Genomic DNA, 24,185 nt, shown 5'->3' with positions numbered 1-24,185 from the left:
CCTTATGCGTGCGGGTTGGAGCCAAACCAGCACTCCAAGGCGACGAGCCACCCCACCCCACACCCACCGGTGCCCGCCCCCCCCCCCCCCACATGTAAAGGAATCCCTCACCCCTGCAAGAATGGCGACCACCCCTGCCTCCTGTTGCTATTATATTTCCCAGTATTGGCGCATATCTGATTTCAATTGACCACGCCCCCCCACATTCCTACGCCACCCGATTGTGCCCACCCTGTGCAACCCCCTTCCCCATCACACCTCATCTCGCACCTTCTTATGCACCACTCCGACTCCCGATTACTCAAAACCCACAATTCATCCCCCTTTCTTTTCCTTCTGGTCGCCCTGCTTCCTTCACTCTAGTTGTGCCTCTGACGCCTTGCAAATTTAGAATGCACCCTGCTAAACATTAATCCACACTCCCTGCAGGCACAAAGTGCCAGATTTCACACCTCCATCCCCTCCCCCCGCAGTACCAAATAGTGCACTCCCCGCATAGTTTGTGCAGTTCGCATTCTGTGCCAATCTGGCACGCTCACACAGTCTGGAGTACTTGCTGCCTAGCTCTTTGATTGTGAATCTTAAAACCCTCATGCAGGCTCTTGTTGCGGTTTCACTCTTTATGTGCGACTGACAACCTTCCCTCCTCGTCCCACCGGCCTATCCCATCCTGTGCCTGAGTGAGGCGACAAACGCCCCCCCGCCTCCCCCCCCCCAATTTGATGGCACTGTGCATGCCATCAGTACCCCCGGTCCATCAGCCTACCCTGCCGGCTGTCCCACGCATCTCTTCTACTCCTCTATCCTCTCTCCCTGGTTTATGGCACCTCATCCCTCCCAAGACCTACTCTTCCCCACCCCCTTACTCCTCCCCTCCTCTTCCTCACCTAACACTCTGTAGCCGCTGCACCTCTTCTCCTGACAAAATTCCCTGAGAAATAGGGCCTTGTGCCCAGTGCTCACCTTTGAATACCCCTTCCTCCCTACCAAATTCCTAACCCTTTATAGCCTGTTAGATGGTGCGGCAGTAAAGTATCTTAAGGAACAGACCCTGTCTATTGGTGCAGGAGTTAAGTATCCTGGTGCACTGAGCCCCGTTTAGAAGGCGCAGGAGCAATTCATGTATTCTGATGGACAGATGCTGTTTAGATGGCTCCGGAGTAATTTCTGTAGGGAATCGTCTGGCGGCAAACACTTGACGAATCATTCTCTGTGGCTTCATCGCCCCACTTTACCTTCGCTTACAGTATCCCCACTCACTAAACACCTTTTATTTTACCTCCTGTGGTTACCTCCAAACTCAGGACATTTAAAGATGCTCTGATATTTGAGAGTTGGTTGTGTAGTCTTAAATAACCTCTGTGGTTGCCCGTTTCACCGTGCGCCTATTGCATCAGTCACCAAAAGGCGCAATAAGGCCTACGGGCCATGCTCATGTCGTTTATTTATTTATTTATTTATTTATCTAATTTAGTTTGTGACTGTATGTAGCGCAGATTCAGCCCGTGGGCATCGGAGCGCTTTCCAATAGGAAAGACTGGATGGTAAATAAAGAAATTACCTCTGCGGACGGTGCACATGAGTGTGTTTTCACACGCATCCATGTGTGCTTGTGTTACCATGCCGGCTCCCTTACCTTCCACATCAGATTTTTGTTCTTGCACAGGTCCATGTGGTCTGAAGAGCTGAATTTAAGTGCGTGTGCACGTGAGTGTGTTTTCTCTTATTAGCTCTCATTATTAGCTGCAACGTCAGTAGCTCAAACTTTCACTACGGCGAGACCTATTGCATTGCAAATGCTTGTTCCTTCACTCGCATACAATGACTTTTGCCACACGTTTGCAACCATGACAGTGCGGAGTAGTTTCTAGGAAGCTATACTTCCTTACAAACCAACTTTGCAAGAACACCCTCATAATACCTTGACACATCATGTACAAGGTTTATACATACATTGTGCAAATGTGATTATTTGTTTCGTACATATGGTGACAGCTGTCGATAAGACCTAAACAGTGATTAGCCTGACCAAGATCTCGTCCTAAGTTAAGGATGCCTTTTTGTTACAAATGAACATCTGTTTCCGGTTGTTGGCAGAGGAGCGCTTTGCTGTCATTGGCGAGGTGTCTACATGCTGACGCTTCGGCCAGCAGCCTGCAAGGGTTGTCTATCTTGTGAACACGACTGGGATCTACATTCCTTCCCTTCAGGTGATGGTGTTTGGATCATCCAGTGCGGGAATTCCTTCCTGGCAGACCACATACACCTACACACTTTGGTTAGGGCATGCTTAGCAGGAATACGCCAGATTTCTATATTGTTTTATATGCTTGCTTATAAACATTGTTTTAGCACAATGGTGGAAATTTGTATTCTATTCACTGTCCTAAGACTTTTATTTACTTCTGTCTATTAATCATTGCAGCACTTGCATTTCATACAAGAATCACGTTGCTTCAATAAATATTGAAAACTCCACATTCAGTATTCCTTGTATATTTCTCTGAGAAGAAAGAGAGCATGAGTGATGAGCAAAAGGGTTCTAGATCTGTTACCACGATTCCCTGGGATCAGGGATGTCATGTTCAGTGGTTGACCAAACCATTTGCTATTGTGCTAGTGTTAGGGGGCTTATGGTGGCACAGTGAGCTAGCTGGCCTATAAGATGACATATCCTGAGGGGGTGCACGGAATCAGTCAGTCTGTCTGGAACCAGCCCAATGGTTATGCTGTTCACAAACGTGCAGTTCCTTTTGTAGGTTGAAACTACACTATAGCGGCGGCCATGGGCATATCCCCTGTGGCAGACTTGCTGATTGTCAACCAGATTTGAAATGTCTCCCTAAGCATGATCTTCAAGGTTCTAGAAGGCAGGGCATTTGACATCGGGTGACCCTTGTGGTCTTTCCTGTAAACCTCCTTTTCTGTCTGTTCATGCGGACAAGGTTGTGCTCCGCACTCGTCCTTCCTTCTTGCCAAAGGTTGTTGCTGCCTTCCACATTAGGCAAATATCACCCTGACCACTTTCTTTCCGCCTTCGCACCCTTCCAGAGAGGAAGAGAGGCTCCACTGTCTGGTCCCAAAACGGGTGCTCTCATTTTACCTCAATCACACACAACAGTTCCGGGTGGATGACCAGCTCTTTGTTGGATACATAAGCGCCAAGAAAGGCCAGGCTGTGCACAAGAGGACTATCTCCCGCTGGGTTGTCTTGTGTATGAAAGCCTGTTCTTCTCTGGCTAAAAAGGAACCCCTGGTGGGGCTGCGTGCCCATTCTACCAGGGCGACAGCAGCTACTACTGCATTAGGTCGTAGTGTCCCCCTGCAAGACATCTGTCAGGCAGCCACATGGGCCTCGCTGCACACTTTTACTAAGCATTATTGTTTTGACAGCCAAGTCCGGAGAGACGGCTTCTTTGGCCGTTCTGTTCTCCATGACTTTCTGGTGTGATCTTGGTTCGCAGACCCACCACCGGGGTTGGCATTGCTGGGGTATCTATTCTAAGGTAAGGAATCTATCACTAATGTGTCTCTTTCAGATGCACAAATTACTTACCTTCGGTAACGATTCATCTGTAAGACACATTAGTTAGTGATAGATTCTTTACCGCCCCACCCATCCTCCCCGTTTTGCGAACTGATTTCTAGGGTTAAGGTCATGCCTTTCAGGGCCCTAGTTTTAATGCACCAGTGGTCAGTATCTTGCATGGCTCTGCGTTCCTGGCGCGGAAAGTTATGTACAGAACCGACGTCCACGCGTGAGGGCGGCGTCTAAGTAGCTGCTGCGACTTCATCCCGGCGATCACGATGCCTACGACGGACGTGGAGCCGCACAACGACCCCTTCCGACGTGCAGGGGACTGCTGACGAAAAGTTTCCAGATCCAGTCTGACGCCTGGGGGTATTTTCTAAGGTAAGGAATCTATCACTAACTAATGTCTCTTACAGATATAGCGTTACCGAAGGTAAGTAACTTGTGCTTAACCATTAAAATGGATTTTAAATATTTTTACACTTCTACCCATTCCCAAACAAAAGTTATCACTTATTAAATGTAATAAGGTAGCCCACTGTTATCCTATGGTAGAGGTAGAACTCACAGTACTGTTTAACTTTAGTAACCCAGCACTGCCTATGCAATCTGTCTGAGTGCACTTTGCTTCCCCTTGCTTGCCATAATGAGACTTTTATTAGCCATGGACTTCCATTTTGACCGATTCCAGAGTGCCCTGTAGCATGTCTCTGTCATCTGGCATCTTGAACACTGGCTCTTTTTTCTCTTTGCAGCAGCAATGCCAGTAATCTTCGTAATCCCTGATCTTGATGGCCAGTTCCTCATATTGTGTTGTGCTCCTGTAACATGTAAATTGTAGCACAATGTTCCTTTGGCCGAAATTGAGAAACTGTACAATAATAGTTGAGGTTGCGCCCCAGGCTTCAGCATTGGTACTGTGGAAAACAGTTTTGAGAGACACTTCAACTCTATACCAGAATCCAGTTCTTGAGAAACCACTTTGAGTGAACCTCTAGCATACAAGCTGAAAGCTGCCAAATTATGAAGCAAAGATAAATCCACTCTTTTCATGAATGGTTATGGAGGCATAACACAAATCTACCACAGTAAGCCCTCAAGCAGTGGCTGGAATGCAAGAAAGGATGGGGATAGTATTGGCCTCTATAGGGAAGCTGAGAATCACCATGCTCTGAGATCTTGGGCGAAGTTGTACACATTGGTCGTGCCAACTTTTTTGATGAGAAGAATAGGATTGTCACATCTGCTCATGGTGCCCATTATAGGACCGCGTTGCTACATCGCAGTACCATTACAAACCAAGTCGTTAAAACAACTTGCTCTAGGGGTCACACTGGATTTAGGAATAGTATAATTTACTACTCCAACTCCAGTGTGTGCAACAGTAGGGAAAGTGTTGGAGAGGTAAATTATACTATTCCTTAGTTTAGCGCACCCCCTGAAGCAAGTCGTTGTAACGACTTGCGTTGTAGTGGTACTGTGATGTAACAGCGCGGTCGTTGTAACAACTGCATTGTAATCGCATGCATTGTAATGCATGCAATGTGATGGCTGTTTTCACCAAGAATATAGCCTTTTACATGGCATGCGTTTACGACCGCGTTGTAATCACATGCATTGTAATGCATGCGATGTGATGGCTGTTTCCCCCAATACTATTTGTAGGGTGAGAGGGGTTCTGAGCCCATTGTCCTTCTCCACCAAGCCAGACGTTCTGCTCCACAAACATGAAACCACAGCACTGGGCTGCCACTGCCCAGTCACCTGCTGCAGCCACTCCATCCACAAGATGCTCTCGCCAACAGTGCCTCCCTGCCCCCTTCTGAGGGGGAGTGTTACACTCTTACAATGCAACCCGGAGCAAATCTCATCAGCCACCATCTTGTTGGACCACTAAAGCACATGGTTATCCATTTGTTCTTCTATTACCACCCAGTGAGGGTGCCCTTCTCCTCACAAACCCCCCACCCGGGTGCCACAGAGGCATGAAGGACTTGTGATCCTGAGGTCACTGTTCACAGATGGTAGTGCTAAAAGAGGATGCAGGGTTTTGTCTTAGGGGCAAAGGAGGTCTTGGGCTCTGCTAATGGTCGACCATCTTCTCGGCTCTGCCCACCAACTCTGCTCTTAGTATCTTTAATGCCAATAGCAGCACAACACTCTTTCTTTTGCCATTCCTTTTGCCATTTTGTATTTCCCAGGCTTCCGGCTCTAAATAAGCCAGACCCATCAAGTTCCCTACTGAAAGGGTGGGCTGGCATTGATGTGGCTGTCTTAATAAATTTTTGGAAACTGCCCTCCACTTTGCTTCCTTATGGGAACCTCCCCCTTGCCCTTCATGTGTTCTCCTCTTCTGTTAGGTAGGGGCTGCAGTGCAGGGCTGGTGGCAGTGCAGCTCGCGCTGCACCATCAGTGTGTCTGCTGGCTCACCCATCCTTCCTTTGATAGTTCCTACCTTTCCACGCCTATTCAGTTTTGCCTAGAGTGCCTTTTCTATTCTTGTTTTTTTTTTTTTTGTCAAACAATTTTTATTGCAGATCAATACACATGCAGAAAGGCATCATCATCATCATCATCAGAGGGCACAGCAGGAACAATTTCTGATCAGACGGTAAAATGTGGGAAAACGCAGCCATTCAGCCCTCATCCCGGAGGCAGGGCGGCGCTAATGCCCAAAATAGAGTAATACGTAAGAAACTGCCAACATACCCAACAACGGTTAGTGTGCTATGGTGCCTGCTTTTATTTTGTCGCCCGCCGTAGGTGAAGTAGCCCTGATGATCTAGTACAGTGATTGCCTTTTCTATTCTTGTTGGCAATAAGTCATGTAGGAAAGGAGAATTGAATTGAAGAGTTGTTAATAGTAGATTGCCCCTTTCAGTTCAGTTTTCAATTCCTTGGGTAGCGATCTGCCCGCCTTTATAGTCCCAGGAAAGTAAGTGCTGCATGTATGCATTGTGGGTGATGATAGAGGAAGGGGGTTAGAATGCATGTCATGATTCAGGGTTGCTTAAGTAAAATGCTTGGTACTCTTGTATCCTCCCTCTTATTAAACTAGAAACATCAGAATCCTGGTTGATTTTGTTTCGCATCTTTCCTCACTTATTTTTTAATGTCTGTTTAATTTATATTTCAGACTCAAATAACCGTTTATATATTAACCTACTTTTTTGCCTCCATACACAGAGTTCTAACTGTGCTACTGTCCATTCTTCAGGAAAATGGTAGAGGGCATTGGAGGGAGATGGAATGGGCCCCCCGAAACAAACACTCTATATTTTTGCTGTACACTTATCACAACCACCTCATATTCAGCAATTCCTCAGTGCAAAGATGGACAAAAAAACTAGGAAATGTAAGATGGACAGGCATGCCTCCTTGCAATGCTTCTATTCATCTTGTACTCCAGGAATCCGCTCGCCACACTTCAAGAAATGTGCATTTTTTTGTCTTGTTCCAACAGAGTTGTTGTAGTGTGGGGTCACGTCTCTGTGCCCTGGGGAGGAACCATGTGCATCACACCGTATAGGGTTTGTCTTTGGAAGCAGTAGGGATCAATTGGGGTTCGTGTTTGGTGTTGCTACTTTGTAGCAAAGCTACAGCTGAGCATCCTACATATTTCAAATTACAGACAGCAGGATGTGGGAGCACACCGCTGAACTCTCAGGCAAGGTTCGCCCCTGGCATTCTGGGAAATGCAGTCTCTTATAGCTCGCTCCGATATTTTTGAGTATTTAGCCAAGTTTGGCGCAGATAGTGCTGATCTCTAGACATGTGTTTCTCGTTTATTAACCGTCATCAGTAGAGAATACAGTCTTGTATTTTGGGGTTTGCTGTGTAGGCTGCCAAACATTATATCAGGTCCGGTAGCTCTCACTGACGCGCAGGTGCTTCATCCACGAGCTCGTCAGCTCATTGACCTACGGGAGTACTTTATAAAATTACACCCCGTCCATTCTTCAAACCATACTGATTTTGGTGACTGCTGATTGGATTTTACTCGCTTAACTAAGTCTCTACATCATCATAAGCCTTAACTACTGGCTTTAATTGATTATCCTAAGTTTCCCTCTGTATTTTCTCTTCTGTCTCAAGCCTCCTCTAAAGGGATAGACCTGTGAACATCACTCCTTAGTTTGTTTTCTTCATAGAAGATCACCGTGTTAAAGAAGGTATTTGGTCATTGCTGCGACATGGTGTATGTCATCTCTTCTGAATTTTCTGTGTTTATGGGCATAGCTCTCGATTGCTGCGGTGTCTGCAAGAACATCATTTGTTTTTCTTCGACAAGTGATGCCAAGGGCCCACATCATCGTTATTGTGAACCCGCAGGTAGTTTACTGTAGTGTGTGTTTGGACTTGGGCAGAGACGGCCATCCTGGAAGCTGTTGGCCCTATTGTTTAGTGCTGTGCCAATCTCATGTTCAGGGGTGTTCAGTTTTATAAAATATCTATTTGTAGAAAGAACTGGGTGCTTCTGAAATCTACGAGCTCTATAAAATAAAAAACTGGTACCTTTTGGTGCCTTTCACTTAAGTGACAGATTATGGCAGCATTCTCGTTATGACCGAGCTCTGACAGAAGCCTCTCTGATTTACCCAAAGGTCATATTGTATGGGGGGGTTGGGTGGGGCTGAAGTAGGAAAGGTGAGGTAGTTCCAGGGCTGGAATGCCTGATTGTGTGCACACTCCCATGTGCTTAAAGGTAAAAACCAACACTTCGAACTCTTCTGACAATGAAAAGGATTAGAAATGTACTCCTGTCAAGGCCGGAGTGAAACGTTGTCCAGGATGAGAAAAAGGGTGTGTGTGTAAGGAGGGTAAAGTAGTATGAAAGCATGGAGAAACTCCTATAGGTATTTGCATATTACCAGGAATCATTCTGGGCTCCTTGTAAATGGCCTCAAATTGTTCAATTTTGCAAACGTACACTTTTTTTTTTACACTGAAATTGCTTCCAGTAATGTAACCTCCCTCCCATATCCTTCTAGCGCTAGTCCTAATAGTAAAGGTTTTGAATTAATAAATCACATAAGCAATTTTACAAAAATTATACAAATGAAAACAAATCTTTCCTTAGGAGCAGACGTTCCTCTTTCCTAATATCAGTACTGTAAACGATCAGCCAAAAGGTTTGCGAGCCCTAGAGTTGGTTCTACTTGCCCAGTTTACAAAATGAATATGACCTCTTGTCATTGACTCTCAAAAAAATATGTATATTTTTATATTGTGCAGCCAGGATACTGGAAGGGCACGAGAGCAGGAGGTATTGAATTATTGCAAAAGCCTGGGGAGGTATAGATCGGTTGACGGGCTGTTACTTGTATACAATGGTGGTTGAGGACAACAACAAAAAACCTCACAAAATTATGTCTTGGGTGAGTTGGGTGTCGGTGATAGGAATTGCAAAACCCTGCACTTTGGTTGTTTGTGGAGTTCTGATGTCCGCTTGTCTGCCTTCTTTTATAAACCCTTTTGGCTGGATACCTTTCATTGCACGGCCGGCTTTCCTTTACGGTTAATTGATATATTTTTTGGCGTGGAAAAAAAACCTATGAAACTTGGTGTGTCCGTGTCCTTTATACTGATCTTCGCTCCAGCAGGTAACATGTTGTAGATCGATGTAGACGTTCCATAAGAACAATACTACTGTGCTGTTAAGTGTGATGTGGCTCATTTTAACTGCATTATTGTTTTTCCTTCTAGATGAAGAGAGAAGAATACAAAAGAAAGCAGAAGGAGGCCGAAGACGCTGAAATCCAGAAAATGAAGGCGGTCCAGAGAGAAAAGGTGTGGATTTTTTTCTATAGATTATTTGCTGCTGTAGCAATGCATACTAATAGTACTTTTTCATTGGTATGTGCTAATTAACCATAACAGCAATAAGTAATGTAAGAGTTGTCTAGTAAGTACATGACTCACTCAATGTGTGCTCTTGTTCATTAAATTGAGACTGGCTGGTGTGAAGTATCACACTCTCACATGGACTTAATGTAATAAAAATACATCTTTCTTTCTCTCACGTCCATCCCTTTGCTACATCCTCTTGAGAAAAGTTTTAAACCACTCCATTAATTCAAAATGTGTAAGTCTCAAAAGGATGCGAATGCATCTCTTGAGTGGTAAATGGGCCGTAACAATGATTTCCACTGAATTGGATTAACTTTAAGCCTCATATAGGTAACCACATGATTTACGTTCTCCATCTCTTGTCCTTCACAAAAAGCACATTTTATCTTTTTTAAATATTACTGTTCTGTCACCGAAACACAGAGTTATTCAGCTCCAAATTCTTTTTAACAGAATTGTCAAAAACAAAAGTATAACCTAGGAATGCCACAGCCTCTTTTCTTGATCATCACCCAAAAAAAACAAGAGCGGCTGATAACGGGTGCAACTGAAGGGTGTGCGGCAAACTATTAATGTGACCGCTGGAGTGACAATCCTTTCCAGTAGCATTACCTGATATGTAGCCTGCTATCCTCGTTTTGAAAAACACCTGGGCTCGTGCATGCTTGGTATCAAATAATCAATTATTGATGGAATCGGCAATCGTCCCACATTCCTTTCTGAAGGCTTCAAAGGTCCACACAGACGTTGTGAAACATTCTGTAAAAACAATGTAATTCAGACCAACAACACTCAGTGTACTCTAAGTGGTACCTTGATTTACTTCCATTGTAGAATAATGTATATGTCTGGGTTGGGGGATTTGTGGGGTGCCTTACTACTTTCAAATATCAGCCTTTCATTTTGGCTGAAGGTGGTGAGAGTGTGTCTTGTTTAATATTTCTGGCGTTTCAAAAGCATTGCTTCTATATTTAGATGCAACTGTGAGTGTTGTCGCAGAAGTGGGCTATGTTAATTAATTTATAAAATAAACTACATTAATATGAAAATTAGGTGTGTATAAAGTGCGTTAGACACAGTTATCCAACGAAGCTTTAAGATTGATAAATGAATTTTTATAGAAACAGCAAACTACGTCCTTCTAACCATCTGTGTGATCACTGTTTTACTAAAGACTAGTGTCATTTTGTCTAGCAATGAGTTCTACATTTCATATGTTAAACATGTACCCCTTCATGACACCACATCATAACTGTTCTTTTTAATTCAAACTGGGCTTATTTAAGTTCGTCTGTAATGTTAATTTCAGTCTGTGATTGCAGTTGGCCTTTGCATGGCTGTGCACAAGGTGAAGGCATTTACCCTCAATTGTAGCCTATGCAACTCATTGTAAAGACTTTTTTTACGCTCTAAAGCTGTATGCTCTAAAGGGAAATTTAAATTTAAATTCAGAAAATTGAAAGATGTATTGTTCAGAAGTTGTCTTTTTATGGAAAAGCTGTGCCACCAAATCTGGAGATTATCTATTATTGAACAGAACCCACTCTTTATTACTTTTTAATCTCTCAGAATAAGAAGAGAAGGGCCTTTTATTATATTTCAGTAAGGCTTTAGTGAAAAGAATTAGATTTTCTTTGACGGCTGGTTTCTGAGAATGATGGCCAAGGGGCTGAATAAAGGAAAGTACAAGGCAGTCCATGATGAAACTAGTCATTATGCGCAAGCGTCTTAGAGGGAACTGAATGGGAGATCAGTAGACTGACGGAAGTGGGTGGATGTTCGCAGGAAAGGTGCCATATTGTCCATTATATGTATCAACTAAAAGGAGATCGGGGGTGATTCAAAAAAGGATTTAGGAGTACAGGAAGTACTACTTCTGGGGTAATCTTTTGCACACTCATGTGCCATTGTGAATTTGCTCTTAAATGTCCCAATCCTTTGCCTTCTTTGACCTTCACTAATAGCCAAGTCCTTCCTGTTTGTACTGATTGCGTCTGAACATTCTCTGTATATTCCCATTGTGTTTCCGTTTTAGGGGCCAATCCACAAAACGATGAGTTCAGTAAGTAGTGCTACAAGGTGCTCATTTACATACTTATGTTCATGTCTCCGTGAATCAGCCCCAAAGTTGACGTTCTGTCATAATTCTCTGACATACAGTGGTTGTGTAGGATCACACAATGAGTTTTTGCCGGACTGTGTGGAAAAGGACGAGTCTGTCCTGATCTGAAGAGGGTGGGACATAGTTATCTTGTGGTCAAGGAAGTGGTTTGGTTACAAGAACAAGTCATTAAACTTGAACCAAATCTCCATTGTTATCCGTGCCTCTGAAAATACCCACTGAAGAGACACTGCTGGTTCTTTTACAGACAGTGCACCTTCCTCCAAATCCGTGCATGTTTCAAAGACCCCTCCTTATCGCGCGTAAGGAAGATGCCTCCACCAGTGGATGATCCAGTTATCCAGTATTGGGGTATCTTTCATAGATTCACATGCCTGAATCATTCCCCGTCGTCGAGGCGGGAGTCCCACGGTAAATAAAAAAGCAGTGCCAAAAGCACTTTGCAGTAGTAGGCCCTAGAAAAAAGGCCTGAGGCCTATATTATAGTAGCCTATCTACCTCCTTATGCTAAAAGACCCAAAGTCTTTGCTCCAACCAATCAGCTCACAGCACCCTCTAGAACCTTCCCTGCAGAGCCAGCTCTCCTCAGATTTTCACCGCACGTCGTGTGGAAGGGAGTCTCCCTGAGTCTTGACTCAGTTTTTTCTTCAGAGCTTCAAGATGTCTGACAAGAAGGCCTTGTTCAGACCCTGTAGAACATGTGAGAAGAAGAGGGTCCATGTGGATGACTTACACAAGGACTGCATTTATTGCCTATATCCCAAGCATGAGGCAAAGACCTGTAAGATCTGTGTTACCTTCCCTGCCAAGACCTTAAGGGATAGGGAAGCCAGAGTCCTTTTGTGGCTTAAATCCTCTTCCAAGGATGATGATGACAGAGCCTCTACCTCTAGCAAGAGGGCGAGGTCTCAAGAGGATAAGATAAGTGAGGGGAGAAAGCATGTTAAGGCCTCCCACTCTACTTCAGGCTCTTCACAGAGATCCAAACATTCTGTCTCTGGAGCCTCAGCCACCAACGATCCGGCAAAGAAAACAGTGAGTAAGACTTCTACTGTCTCCTCTCCAGTTACCACTGTCTCCACTTCAACCTCTTCTTCTATGGATATGATATCCACTACGTCTATCACTACTCCTATTGTGTCTACTAAAATCAGTATCGTGACAAAAAGAACTCTCGTAGACGACTCGTCGACGAAGACGCCGTCATCATCAAAAAACTCGTCATCTAAGAAGAGCCCGTCGACGAAGTCGGCGACGCCGCCGTCGACGACTGCCTCGTCGACGAAGAAAGCATCAACGTCTATCCCGTCGACGACGAGCCCGTCATTGGTTGCCTCGTCGACGACCGTCCCGTCGATGGTGGCTCCATCGACGACGAGTCCATCGACGATTGTCCCGTCGACGTCCAGCCCGTCGACGACAGTCCCGTCGACGGCAAGCCTATCGTCGACGATGCCCTCGTCGTCGATCTCGTCGACGATAAATCCGTCGACGACGACATCTTTTCAACAAATGGATGCGCCTTGGTCTCCGGGGTCATCAAGGTCGATGGAACCAGCTTTATTAAGACCTGCCACTGGGAATCGGGCCTTTTGTACGCCAATAGCGACAAAAAACTTTCAACTGGTGTCTTTTAAGAGGCAACAAGGTTCATACATATCTCCACTTCTGCCTTCTCATCTTCTGGCCTATGTGGACGATGAAGAAGATGACTATGAGGATGATGATGATGAGGGTGCTTTTGGTGTGGCACGTCATCCATCCGAGCTTGTCATCAAGTGCCAAGATGATGATGAGGAGGATTCATACGCTGAGCACTATTACCAAGAGGATATCATAGTGCCTCACTCATTGGATCATCAGAGAAGGCCTAGAGTCCCGGAAGTCACTCAGTTGCCGCCTAATTTGATACAGGATTTACAGGCTATGCTGGCGGATTACAAACAGCGTTTTCCTCCGCAAGTACCTCAATCTGACACGGTAGCTCCTCCTCGGCAACAGCCACCGGCTTCTCCAATTGTGGACACTCCACAACCGGTCTTGCCTCCACAAACTCCGGATTCATCATCAGAAGAGGAGGTAGAAGATGGAGAGTTGCCTAACATTCCTTCATCGGACCCATGGGATGAATATGTTATTCCCATGCCGTCCCCTCCGACTCCACAACCTTCAGATTCACCGCCTGATGATGTAGGTGGTTTTCACAACCTGATGCAGAGGGCATCAACCAGGTTTAAGCTCCCTGTTACAGTGGAGCAAACGGAGTGTTTTCTCCATGACTTTAAAGAGGAAACAAGGAAGATATCTAGAGCCATTCCCATAGTTGAGTTTATTTGGAAGGAAGGCATAAAGATAATGGAAAACCCCGCATCTGTGCCTGCTGTGTTACCCAGAATAGAAAAGAAATATCGTGCCCCGCTTTCTAGTCCGGCGTGTCTTATTGGCCATCCACGCCCGGATTCAGTAATCTCTCAAGCGGCGCAGCAAAGGTCAAAGAACCCAGCTACCCCTATTTCTACTCCACCAGATAAAGAGGGACGAAGATTAGACCTTATTGGGAAGAAGTTCTCCACTATGGCTGCAGCATCCATCAGGATAGCAAATTCAATGGCGATTATTGGACGCTACGATCGCCAAATGTGGTCGGAGATGGCTAGGTTCATAGAGCTATTGCCAGAGGACTCAAGGCAAGAAGCCAGGAAAGTTTTAATGGAAGGAGAGCGGGCAGCGGAAGAATCCATCGACTGCGCTCTAGATATGGCGAATACGAACTTCAGGCAGTTGGCTGGAGCAGCCGTCCTGAGACGTCAAGGGTGGTTAAAAGCCACTACGTTTCGTCCGGAGGTTCAGTTGAAAATTCTGGACATGGCTTATGACGGAAAGTCTCTCTTTGGTAAACATGTCGATGAGGCTCTCCAGACGATTAAAACTGACACGGATACCGCAAAGTCGCTAGGATCCTTACAATATAAAAGAGGTTCGTTCAGAGGAGCTAGAGGACGAGGTTATTCTTCCAGGGGAAGTTATTACCAACAAGGCAGACAGTATCAACCACAATACCGTCAAAACTACCAGTCTTCTTACAGACAATCTGGATCGGCTGGTTTCTCTCGTCAAGGAGGAAGAAGGCGCGCAAACAACCAAGGACGAGACAGTCACAAGAAACAGTGAGAGCAATTGGGCGCCGCCTCCAACCCCTTACCTTCCCGTGGGCGCGAAAATATCTGCTTTTCAACAACAATGGCAGAATATAACATCGGATCGGTGGGTGTTAGACTTGATCCAACATGGTCACACCCTAGAGTTCATCACCAAACCTCCACCAACTCCGCCCATTGGCCCCCCTCCCCCTCGTCTTCACTTATTGTTCAAGGAGGTTCAAGCTATGCTACTCAAGAACGCAGTAGAAAAGGTTCCAATCCATCAGAGAGGGACGGGTTTCTATTCCCGGTTTTTCCTCATAAAAAAGAAAACCGGGGAATGGCGACCGATCCTAGACCTGCGCAATCTGAACAAATATCTCAAGAAGCAGGGATTTCGAATGGTCACCCTCTCGGACATTCTCAGTTGCCTCAACGAGTGAGATTACATGGCCTCCTTGGACATGGAAGACGCATACTTCCACATCCCAATCCACCCAAACCATCGGAAGTACCTCCGTTTCACTGTGGCAGGCGCCCATTATCAATTCAAAGTTCTCCCATTCGGCCTCAAGTCGGCCCCAAGGATTTTCACGAAGTGCCTGGCCCCGGTGGCAGCAGCTCTTCGGGCAGCAAAAGTGCAGGTCTTCCCGTATTTGGACGACTGGCTAGTCAAAGGTCCATCAGAAGCCAAAGTGAGAGCCGACATTACGGCATGCTGCAATCTCTTCGCATCGCTAGGCCTCACAATCAACAAAACCAAGTCTCAGATGCATCCGGAACAAAGCCTGTTGTTCCTAGGAGCTTGCCTAGACACGGTGGAATGCAAGGCATCCTTGTCTCGAGAGAGACAACTCCGTCTGCAGGTGTTAGCCAGAAAGCTGGCAAGAAGAAAGTCACTTTCAGTTCGCCTATATGCATCACTTCTGGGGATGTGTTCTTCAGCCATCAACCTAATTCCATTGGTGCGTCTAAAGATGCGACCGCTGCAAGAGGAGCTAAACTGTCAATGGCATCAAGCGACAGGTTCATTCGAGGACACCATCACAGTCACCAACAGGATGGTACACGCACTCCAATGGTGGTCTCAGATCAGCAATCTGGAGCAGGGGCTTCCATTCTTGCAGAATCCTCCGGATTTTATTCTTACAACGGATGCGTCCATGGAGGGTTGGGGTGGTCACCTCCAGGAACTGCAAGTGCAGGGACGATGGTCTCAGCAAGACAAGAGATGCCACATCAACAGCCTAGAGCTGAAAGCCATTTGTCTGTCTCTTCAAGCGTTCCTCCCCAGGATAGTGGGATCCTCGGTCTTAGTCAGAACGGACAACACCACAAGCATGTTTTATATCAACAAGCAGGGAGGAACGAGATCGGCAACACTATCCAAACAAGCCCAAGAGCTATGGAGGTGGTTAACAGTTCACAACATAACCCTCAAAGTGGAGCATGTCAGAGGCCTCTACAACACCTTGGCAGACAAACTGAGCAGAACTTTGTCAGAGTGCCACGAGTGGGAACTGGACAACGGCCAGTTGAACTATGTGTTTCAGAGATGGGGCAAACCCAGGTTGGACCTATTTGCGACCCAACAGAACAAGAAATGCCGGTTCTACGCCAGCAGGTATCCTCAACAGGGGTCAAGGGGGAATGCCCTTTCGATGCGATGGTCAGGGACATATGCATACGCTTTCCCTCCGATCCCTCTGATTCCACGAGTGGTGCGCAAAATGAAAGTGGAGAGTTGTCGCCTTCTCCTCATTGCTCCCAAGTGGCCTCGCCAGTATTGGTTTCAGGAACTCATGCTACTTTCTCAGGAGCCACCGATCAAGCTGCGGGTAGTTCCGAAGCTACTATCACGCAACGAGGGTCAGGTACTTCACCCAGATCCTCAATCACTGAAATTGCACGCATGGCTCCTAACTTCTTAGAATTTGAGCATCTTCAAATTCCTCAGGAATGCCGGGACATTCTAGAGAAGGCAAGAGCCCAGAGTACATTAAAGACTTATCGTCTCAAGTGGAAGCGTTTTTGCGCATGGTGCATCTCTAGTGCTTTGCACCCTATAGAGGCATCGGCAGAAAAGATATTGCCCTATTTGTTACACTTAGCGCAATCTGGCCTTTCTTTTTCATCAATAAAGGTCCACTTAGCGGCTTTATCCAGGTACAGAAAGAGGACCAATGCTCAGTCACTCTGCTCTTCATCGCTAATCAAGCAATTTATGAGAGGTCTGTTCCGGGCTTATCCACCAGTCAAGCCCTCACCACCGGAATGGGAGCTCAACACGGTTCTATCACAACTGATGAAACATCCGTTCGAGCCTATCCATAGAGCCGACCTAAAGTTCTTAACATGGAAGGTTGCTTTATTATTGGCGCTAACTTCCGCAAGAAGAGTGGGAGAAATTCAAGCTTTCACTATAAAGGAGCCCTTTTTGCATTTCTCCCAGGACTATGTCACTTTACGAACAAATCCAACATTCATACCGAAAGTGCCTTCCCAGTTTCATTTAAATGAACCTGTCAAGCTGAAAGTTTTCTTTCCAAACCCGTCAACCCCGGCTGAAAAGACATTGCATTCTTTAGACATCAAGAGATGCTTAAAATTCTATCTTCAGAGAACCAAAACTTTGAGAAGATCAGATCAATTGTTTGTGGCTTATGGTCAAAATACTTTGGGGAAAGTGGTCACTAAAGCCACAATTTCAAGATGGATCGCATCCGTGATTCAATTCTGCCACGTCAAGGCTAATCGACCATTGACAAGGTCTGTTCGATCTCACTCCACAAGAGCTGTAGCAGCGTCTGCGGCTTTATTTGCAGGAGTGACGCTTGAGAACATTTGCCGTGCTGCGACATGGAAGAATGTCCACACGTTTACAAGACACTACTGCCTACAATCAGCAAATCAGGATGATGCGGCAGTAGGTCAAGCTGTTTTACGTCACCTGTTTCCATAAGGAGAATGTTCAGGTACTGATGTTCACTTATTTCATTTAAAGTATATGCTTTTATTAGATTGTATTGATATATATATGAAAGCATTTAACATGTTGTGTTTTTGTTGTATGATGCCTAAGATTTCTTTCCAGAAAGAAAATGCGTAATGTCAATGTTGAACTTGAACGTGATGTAGTAATGGTTCAATCTCTAAGCGTTTGTTGGTTGTTGACGATACACTCATGGGGGTGCACTGCAATAAGTCTCCCACCATCCGCAACCGACTTTGCCTGGCTTACTGCTTGCTATTCTGATTCAGGCATGTGAATCTATGAAAGATACCCCAATACTGGATAAGAAAACAAGTTACTTACCTGTAACTTCAGTTATCCAGTATTGGTATCTTTCATAGATTCACATGCAACCCACCCTCCTCCCCGGAGAGTCAGTTCTCTAAGTTTGGGATACTTGTTCCCACTTGTGCTACGAAAATCTGAGGAGAGCTGGCTCTGCAGGGAAGGTTCTAGAGGGTGCTGTGAGCTGATTGGTTGGAGCAAAGACTTTGGGTCTTTTAGCATAAGGAGGTAGATAGGCTACTATAATATAGGCCTCAGGCCTTTTTTCTAGGGCCTACTACTGCAAAGTGCTTTTGGCACTGCTTTTTTATTTACCGTGGGACTCCCGCCTCGACGACTGGGAATGATTCAGGCATGTGAATCTATGAAAGATACCAATACTGGATAACTGAAGTTACAGGTAAGTAACTTGTTTTCATCTTCCCTCTGCAAGCATACCAAATGTTCAGTCTTCACCCACCGAGCTCCCTCAGAGAGACCATAGAAAGAGTTCTTAACCCCAGGTCCTTCCAGTCCTCGTCACGTTCATGACATATGGAGATAACCATCTCCCAGACAGAAAAAAAGAACAGAGGAATGCTGTGACCCCTAGAGCTGGTTCCTTCCTCCCAGGGGGGAAAAGGCAAAATGTTTTGTTGGTTTGCAGAGAAAACTGCAAGAAGTCAGACTGACTTTGGAGCCCCGACACACTAACAAATGGATTAAAAAGCAACAATTTTGTATGCTGGTTCTCCATTAAATATTTCCTCCGCTTCTGAAAGGGGACCGGATGTGTACATTGGAGTAGCAGGATGCTTATATCCACTTTAAAAAAAAAAAAGTTACTAAAAAACAAGATACTAAAAAACACAGAACATTTAAAAGTTCTTACTAGGTAATTTGCATGTCAGTACAAAGTGACATAATTCCACCTAAAAATTCTTTTTGCTGATCTTTCTCCAAGTGCATCTAACTTTTTTCAGAAATCTCTTCAAATTCACAAGGCTCCTTAATTAGCTGCATGACTTCGGTTCTGGGGACAGTGGCCGCCTGCACTTACATTATCACAAGTGTCAGGTTCCATATGAGACCTTTCCCGCAATGCTTAGGTGATCAATGGTGTCAATGGAAAGATGACTGGGAAAATGAATTATTCCACTAAACAGTTGTTGCTATGGTGGTGTAGGAAATCGAATCTTCTATACGGAATTCTTTTCTTTTTTTGTCAAGGTCTTTCAACTCACACCATTGTAAAAAATGACTTCTTGATAAGCTGGTGAACCTATTTTCAGAAGCCAGTGTATAGACTGCTGTCAGATAAGTAACACCTATATCATATAAATGTTCTGGAACTGAGAGCTTTTCATCTGGCTCTCATGACTTTCCTACTTTCTCTAACATCAAATAGAATTGTATTCCACACAGGCAACTCAAACACGATTCATGTTTTAACAAACTAGATGAAACCAGATCCAGGACTCTTTCTCTGCATGCTGAACCAGTGCAATCATTAATTCATATTGCAGCCAAAACAGAAAAATATATGTCCCCATAGAAACAAGAGAGTTGAAAACGCAACTTGGCTTTTTTCAGGAGCATTAGAAGATGCTGCTTTTCAGAATGTTAAACGAAAAGTTATTTCGGTTGCTCTGGTATTTTGGCTGCTTGTTGGAAACTCATCAAAGGTGACTTGCACATAAACAGATCTTCTGGACATGCCATAATAGTATAATCCAGGCCGGCAACAATTTCCCAATGCACTGTCTCAACAAACTGGACTGTACCAGATCAATGACTCTTCCTCTGATGGCCCAAACAATCTGGAATTGGGTCTTGGCAAGAAACCCGACCATAAAAACTGTTCACCTTCTAGGTCCCCAGAACACCCAAGCAGACTTATTCTGTAGACTCTTCATATTAAAACCACTAGTGGGCTAATGACAATGATGTAGTAGAAAGCATTTTCTCAGATTGGGGTAATCCTCAAATTGGTATGTTTGCAATAACTCAAAATATCCAAGTTTTGCCTCTAAAGTGTGGGAACTGGGAACGCTGGACATTGCCCTTTAGATACACAAATCAAAGAAATTTCCAAACTGTTTTCCGCCAACCTCACTGATTCCATCAGTCCTAGTGAAATTGAGGGATGCAACACTAAAATGATTGTCATTGCCCCAGAATGGCTGAGACAACATTATTTTCCAGATCTTCTTGACCTGCCTTTAAGTGTGCAAACGGGAGGCTTCCTTGAAAACCAAATTTCTGATGAGGATACAAGCGCGGTTATTACATCCCAATCTGAGTTCTTTGAATTTGGCAACATAGCTCCTGAAATTCTGCATCATGGACACCTAAATCCTACCTTAAAAATGTATGCAAATCCTAAAAGGTGTGAATATACCATGCATGGGTGCTTCCTTTACTTGGAAAAAGTTCCATCTTTGTTGTCCTTGCTAAGAGGAAGTGATCATTCCATATCTTCGTCATCGGTGCAGTCTCATCTACAATTTGTCTCAATAAAAGTGCATTTGCCGGCTATTGCTGCCTACAGGAACAGTTCAGCCTAAAGTTGTTTTTTTCACAAAACATGTCGAACAAATTTTGAAAGAGTTAAAGAGAACTTTTCCTCCTAGACAGCAGCCTTTTCCATCATTTGGAGCTCAGTCTAAATTGACAGCTTCTTCTTAGCCTAACATACTATGTTGTTGCATCAATTCACTTTAAATGTTGCTTTCCTAGGGTCAGTTACAGAAGCTGTGTGTACAGTGGAACTTTACACTGTCTTTCATAAAAACAGGTTTGTTATGCGAACACAACCCACTTTCTTACCAAACGTAGTATCCAGTTTCCATGACAATCAAACAATATTTCTATTAGTTTACTTTAGTAAAGCTATCTCTCTGGCAGAAGGGTCCCTTTGTTCCTTTAATGGAAGAAGGGTGCTTAATGTTTATTTAGACAGAATAAAAAAGCTAAGGAAATCTAACCAGCTCTTTATCCAACTTTTAGATACTTCGAACTGGGTTTGCCACTTCCAAGCAGTCCATTGCCAGATGGCTAGTCTCTTGCATTTCCTTATGCTATCATCTGTCCTCTTGGTAGACTATTCCACATGAGCAAGGGTAGCTACTGCTGCTTGGCTAAGAAAAGTCCAAGCTTTTTATATTTGTATTATACTTACTTCGAAGTCTGCTCAAACTTTGATGCTGTTTCTAGTGTTATTGCTGTAGTTGGTCAGGTTTCTCTCACAAATCTTTTTGGATGAGTTTTTGAATCTTTTCTTGATTGTCTTACCATTCAGAAACTGGAGACAGATGGTTTTTCGGCATGAGCTTCCTAATCGATTCTACATTTATGACTATCCGTGACGATCTAACGATGCAGAAGGAAATATTGCATACAATCCTAGTTGTGGATTTTCCCTGAAGACATAAACAGCCCTACAGCCCCTGGTATTTCCATTTCTGAACAGCTACATACACAGTTTAATCTAAAACTCTGCATGGCTTCCTCCTAACTATGCCTTTAACTTGACTGCCTGTACAAGGCATACTGTGACATGGAGGCCCATTGTTCCTTGAAGGGACAGTGCATATTTTCACTTTGCTGTACATGGAGCCTATGTGGTAGTTTATGTGCTTTCTTTCACTTGAGTTTAGAGTTTTTCCATCGTTGCAACACATTTGAGGGAGTACGCTGCAATGTTGCCTTGTGTAGTGTTGAAAGTAAGTAAAGGATTCAGATTTTTCTTTGTTTGCCAATGAAAGCTTTAGAGGCGTTTCCTGTATTTGGGCAATACAGGTTTACACCTCTAATAAATGTGTGCACTCAGTTTGGCAATTAAGTGTTCCCGGATCCTTACAAACAGGCAGGAATGTTCAACATCTATGACTTCAGTGAAGATACTTACAATGCAGTGATAGGATTGAAAATATGTAACATTTACTTCTGTGTCCTGGATGTACTACATGTGAAAGCTAGTGGATATGGCAGAGAAGCAGGGTTTCTAAGGTCATAAACATTCTGACTCAAAATGTCTTGGGTGCACAGTGGCCGCTTTAGCTAGTTTCAACGCCTACCTAAAACGAACCTTCACAAATCAGTCGCTATGTATTTTAGCACTTGTAAATGTATGTTCTGTCACTTTGATGATGCAGGCAAATCAGCTAGAGGAAAAAAGAAGGCAACAGGAGAAACAGAGAAGGGAAACGTTTGAAGATGACCGATATCAGTGAGTGACGTTATTTCTTTTTGAGTAATGTGATAGAATGCAAGCACCATCGCTATTTATAGTCATACATATGGCATGCCCTTACGCTTTCAAGTGGTAGACACTTGCTATGCTGCTACATAAACCATTGCTAAAGGCAGACCAGTATGTAAACCAACAACACATATAATGTGGACATGCACCATCAGTTCTTCCGTATTAGCTTTAATGTGAAATTCTTGGGTATAAAATCCCTTTCTTTCTTTCTGTTTTCCCATTGTATCGTGGCCCATGTAAACTTATGTTTTGTTAAGCTGCTTCATTGTTACATTCTGTACATACAAATATTTCCAGTATGATATTCTCAAAAATGCAGTTTAGTGATTCAAATATTTTTGATGAAACATTTTTACTTACCTGTAAGTCAGTTTTGTAGCACGTTTTATTTCACGTAGCCACAGCACAAACTGTCTCAGCAGTAATATGATTATGAAAGATAACATTAATTGTTTATAGGCTACATGCATGGTTACGTGGCTATACTGAAAGCTTTTTATGGTTTGAAAATGTGTGAAGGTGTAGGATATGCACAGGAAGGTTATTGCGATGCTTGGGCCAGAGGCGTGTTCATTCAATGCTGCGTTGCAAACTATTTTGGCTATGGAGGCCACCTCAGTATATAGTACAACATTTTGGAGCAACTTATAATGGTGGTGGGTCTAATATAGCCTTAGAGTCCAATGTACCAGCCATTAAAGGCGTACTCTGGCTTGGCCTTTAACAAGGGAACAGGCCTTTTATATTTAATGGCCAGTCGAGCCTGCAACAGAGGGCTCTAAGGCTATTAGAGCATTCTAATTTGTAAAGCAAAGGCCTCACAGAGCCCAAGTGGGTTGAAATCCCCTTGGGCTCCGTGAGGTCTTTGTTTACAGTAACAGCTGTGAACAAACATTGGAATGTTGATACTCCTGGCTTCTACCGGCCATTAGAAGCCAGAAGCACTCCATTGTATTCAATGGAGCCCTCAAGATTTCAGTGTTCTAATACGGGATTCAGTGTCAGAAGATAGAGGGAGAAAGAACAACTAGCATTTCGGTGCTACGCCAGTAAAATGCATGACTTTAGAATTTGCCCCTTTTACTAGGAATCATAACTGCCAGCAAAGCACCCTCTCATAATGGCCTTAGCTGTACTGTGCACCTGTTCATATGCTTTGGTGGGAGGTCAAGCTGAACTTTGCTTATTCCCCACTTTTATCGGGAAGGAGAATTGCTAGACCAGGCTTTTCCAACTATTAACTCTTGAGCTATTGTTGGCTCTCCAGCTACTTGAAAGTAGCTCTCCAGTTTTCAGCCCAGCCCACTAAATTAGAAGCTTTTTCTAGGTCGAATTGACATATGTATACCAAAATTGTAATGTACAGATTTGAGATTCAACTGTGTTTTTATTGGAAGCATGAGGGTGCACTTGGGGGGTTGCAATCTTCCACAGGCACAGCCAGCACTTCAACCATAAGAGTACGCGTTTCGGGAACATCCCTTAATCATGGGCTCCACTCTATTGTTTTGCACAGCTGTTGACACTTTATTTAAATATTCTGGCTCCAGTGCTGGGTGTACCTGTGGAAGATTGCGACCTCCGAGTGCACCCTCATGTGCTGAGCACCCGTTCATTGATGTTGTTCACGCCGTTTCCGGCGTGGACAGTTGCACCACCCCAGGATTGTGTAGGGGCCAGGGCTCGAAATCACATAGACGCCATGGTGGGGAGGCTGAGCCATGGATTGCAGACACTACTGGCGCTTCACGGCTTATTCAGACCCGATGTGACGAACACTTACCTAATCCCATTGGGGAAGGATGCAAGCTGTTGGACTAAACAATTCCCAGCAGGCGTCGGGATAACGTATTGAGGAGCCCATATTGGAGGGCGACTATTTAAATAAAGTGTCAACCGCTGCGCAAAACAATAGAGTGGAGCCTATGATTAAGGGATGGTCCCGAAACGCATCAAGCGTAATCGTATGGTTGAAGTGCTGGCTGTGCCTGTGGAAG

The 24,185-nt window shown here is 44.4% G+C and overlaps 1 protein-coding gene across 2 annotated transcripts in view; it reads left to right on the top strand.

Annotated features, from left to right (window-relative positions):
- EPSTI1 (epithelial stromal interaction 1) overlaps positions 1–24,185 on the top strand; it is a 319,077-nt gene that overhangs the window by 244,783 nt on the left and 50,109 nt on the right. For both annotated transcript variants that reach the window (XM_078657290.1, XM_078657289.1), the window contains exons 5-6: positions 9,239–9,322; positions 22,079–22,152. In XM_078657290.1, the coding sequence (XP_078513416.1) occupies positions 9,239–9,322; positions 22,079–22,152 (158 nt within the window). The remainder of the gene's footprint in view (positions 1–9,238; positions 9,323–22,078; positions 22,153–24,185) is intronic.

The sequence above is a fragment of the Lissotriton helveticus genome, chromosome 8 (genome assembly GCF_964261635.1).
Source record: "Lissotriton helveticus chromosome 8, aLisHel1.1, whole genome shotgun sequence".
In the NCBI taxonomy this organism is placed as follows: Eukaryota; Metazoa; Chordata; class Amphibia; order Caudata; family Salamandridae; genus Lissotriton; species Lissotriton helveticus.
Note: the sequence above shows the minus strand (reverse complement) of the source record. Positions and strands in the feature narration are given on the sequence as shown.